The sequence below is a fragment of the Anastrepha obliqua genome, chromosome 3, assembly GCF_027943255.1.
Source record: "Anastrepha obliqua isolate idAnaObli1 chromosome 3, idAnaObli1_1.0, whole genome shotgun sequence".
NCBI lineage: Eukaryota > Metazoa > Arthropoda > Insecta > Diptera > Tephritidae > Anastrepha > Anastrepha obliqua.
Genome location: NC_072894.1, coordinates 67,402,445 through 67,404,891, shown reverse-complemented (window position 1 = coordinate 67,404,891; position 2,447 = coordinate 67,402,445). Strand labels below are relative to the sequence as shown.

General features: G+C 39.8%; 1 protein-coding gene across 1 annotated transcript; it reads right to left on the bottom strand.

Annotated features, from left to right (window-relative positions):
- Positions 1–230: 230 nt before the first annotated feature.
- On the bottom strand, positions 231–1,072 carry LOC129242819 (serine protease 1-like). The gene is made up of 2 exons (XM_054879677.1): positions 823–1,072; positions 231–756 (listed from the first exon to the last, which is right to left on the bottom strand). Exons 1-2 carry the CDS (start codon positions 1,062–1,064, stop codon positions 231–233), a joined length of 768 nt encoding a protein of 255 aa, XP_054735652.1. The 5' UTR covers positions 1,065–1,072.
- Between the last annotated feature and the right edge of the window lie 1,375 nt (positions 1,073–2,447).

Genomic DNA, 2,447 nt, shown 5'->3' with positions numbered 1-2,447 from the left:
ACATAAAACCACTAAGACTTATTTCGTCATAGTAAACTAGTGAACCTCATATATGGAATCCTGGCACCATTGATACAAATGTGAAAAGTAATAAGCACACGGTTAACCGAATTTAATCAACATGTCTCCTTACTGCAAACTCATTTCAAGCCAACCAACTAAATTAAGTATATCAAAACACATAAAATTTATTCAAATGAAATTTATTTATTTAATTCAAAGGCAAATGTTTAATAAGCAATGCCTGTGATGTCGCGAATCCAATTTGTGTAATACGAAACACGTGCGAAACCATTTGGCAATTCAGAATGGCAGCCACCTCCGAAGCTTACAAGACCAACCAAAACTCCATCCACAGTCAATGGACCACCAGAGTCACCAGAGCAAGCTGATCTGCCGTCCGTAGTTCTTGTACAAATTATGCCATCGTTTATATTAAAGACACTACATTCACTGTTCGAAATTACTGGCACACTAGCATACTTCAGATGACCGTTAAGACCCGATCCATCATAGGTGTAACCCCAACCTGAAAGGACTGCCCATTGACCTTCGTAGCTGCTGTATTGATTGATAGATGGCAGTCTAATGGGTTGAATGTTGCTAGAGAAGGAGACAGTGTGAATCCAAACCAAAGCAATGTCGTTTAAGCTATCGTAGTCCGGATGGATATGGATATCGTTTTGGTGAACGGTGGTGGAGTATTCACCGTTACCACGAGAAGTACTTCCCAAATAGACAGTGACTGCTTGGACACTGAAAAATACAGAAAAAATAACAGATACAAATAAGTAAACTGGTTACGGTATTTCAAATATTTACCCTTTTACACAATGGGCTGCTGTCAAAACCCAGTTTGCGCCTATTAAGGCACCACCACACCATAACCAGCTGCCATCCTTTTCTAAAGTCAAACCAGCTTGGAACGGACGGAGACCATCCCATGCATCGGCGCCATTGACGATGCGACCATTTATAAAACTGGAACTCTCTGCTTCTTTCTCTCCAATTGCAGCCGCGGACGCGGAGCCTAATGCGAAAGCTAGAATCAGAAGGAATCTCATCTTTTTCTAGAACAGTGTGCAGACTATAATGCCAAACTTGAATTAAATGAGAACCTTTTATACCGATTATGGGTAACGGCTTTAAAAGATTGAGTTCGTATTGATTTACTACACTAATTGAAGTTTGTAGATAGATATGATTTCATATAAGTCCATGGCATCCGTGGCATACACATATGTTTGTATGTAGTTGTTATATTATAAAACGAATTGATTGCATTCGCTATATTTGCTGTCTTGATTTATTATTTCAGTAGGGAAAAGGAAAAAGCTAATTAAGATAAAAATGATGGACTGAAATATTTCTGATACGAAAAAAGTGTAATGCGACTTTCAACATAAAATCTATACTATATATTCCCCCTAGCACCGTAGTTTGTAAGTTGATACATTTTAAAAGATTTTGGGTTGAGTTCTGATGCTGGACGTACTTCTCCTATTCGAGTATTAACAAAAAAAAAATGTGTCAGCAGAAAGCTCCATCGAGTTAAAATAAATGACTTATTACAAAGGCTGAGGCACATCTATCAACGAAATTCCTCAATTCGGATGCAGGAAACATTTACTTCAGAGGCTGTTACCACACCGGGCTTTTCGAGAAGGTAGAATCGATACCCTAAGCTTTACATTAGAGTTTAAGGTAAACTTCCCTATGCGAAAGGAATGTAATTTGAATTCTAAGTTAAAAAGAATTATACTATACTGTACACTGATGTATCCAAGAGTTTGGGGCGTCGGCACCGGTGTATATTTGAAATACCTCGAAACTCCCAAGCCTTTTCGCCTGGGGAGCTGGAATAGTAGGAGAAACTCTTGGGATAAAGGAAGCTTGCAGGATAATTAGAAACAATTCACAACAACTATCAGAAGTATGTATTTTTTCAGATAGTCAAGCAGCCATCTTAGCTGTAAAGGCACCTATCACCAATTCAAAACCGTCAGACAATGCAGAGGGGTACCTGGTCATAGGAACATAAAAGGAAATGAGAAAGCTGATGAACTGGCAACACAGGGGGCATCCTATAACGAATCCGAAGAGTTGCCCAAAGAGTATGCCAAAGGCAGATTTTCTCGCTATTTCAGAAGCAAGCCGTTGACAGATGGACTAACACGGATACCTGCAAAATAACTTAACAAACGTGGCCCAATGTCAACAAATCCAGAACTGACGAATTGCCAAGAAAGCCACGAGTAGACATATTCGAAATTACGTCAACACCAACCGACCACTGGCCTTTGGGAGACCATGGGAGGTAGTTGGGGTGACCGCACATCGATACATGCCAAAGCTGCAAACAAGAATAATCTAAAGAAACAGTCTTGCACTACCTGTGTAAGTGCCCAAGTCTGAGTACTCTACGACATAGAATACCGGGGGAATTC

Bases quoted from the DNA above. Each gene is read 5' to 3' on its own strand.
- LOC129242819 (XM_054879677.1), bottom strand. From the start codon at position 1,064: ATGAGATTCCTTCTGATTCTAGCTTTCGCATTAGGCTCCGCGTCCGCG. The intron at 757-822 runs GTAAATATTTGA...TGTATTTTTCAG, and splicing joins GCAGCCCATTGTGTAAAAGG to TGTCCAAGCAGTCACTGTCT.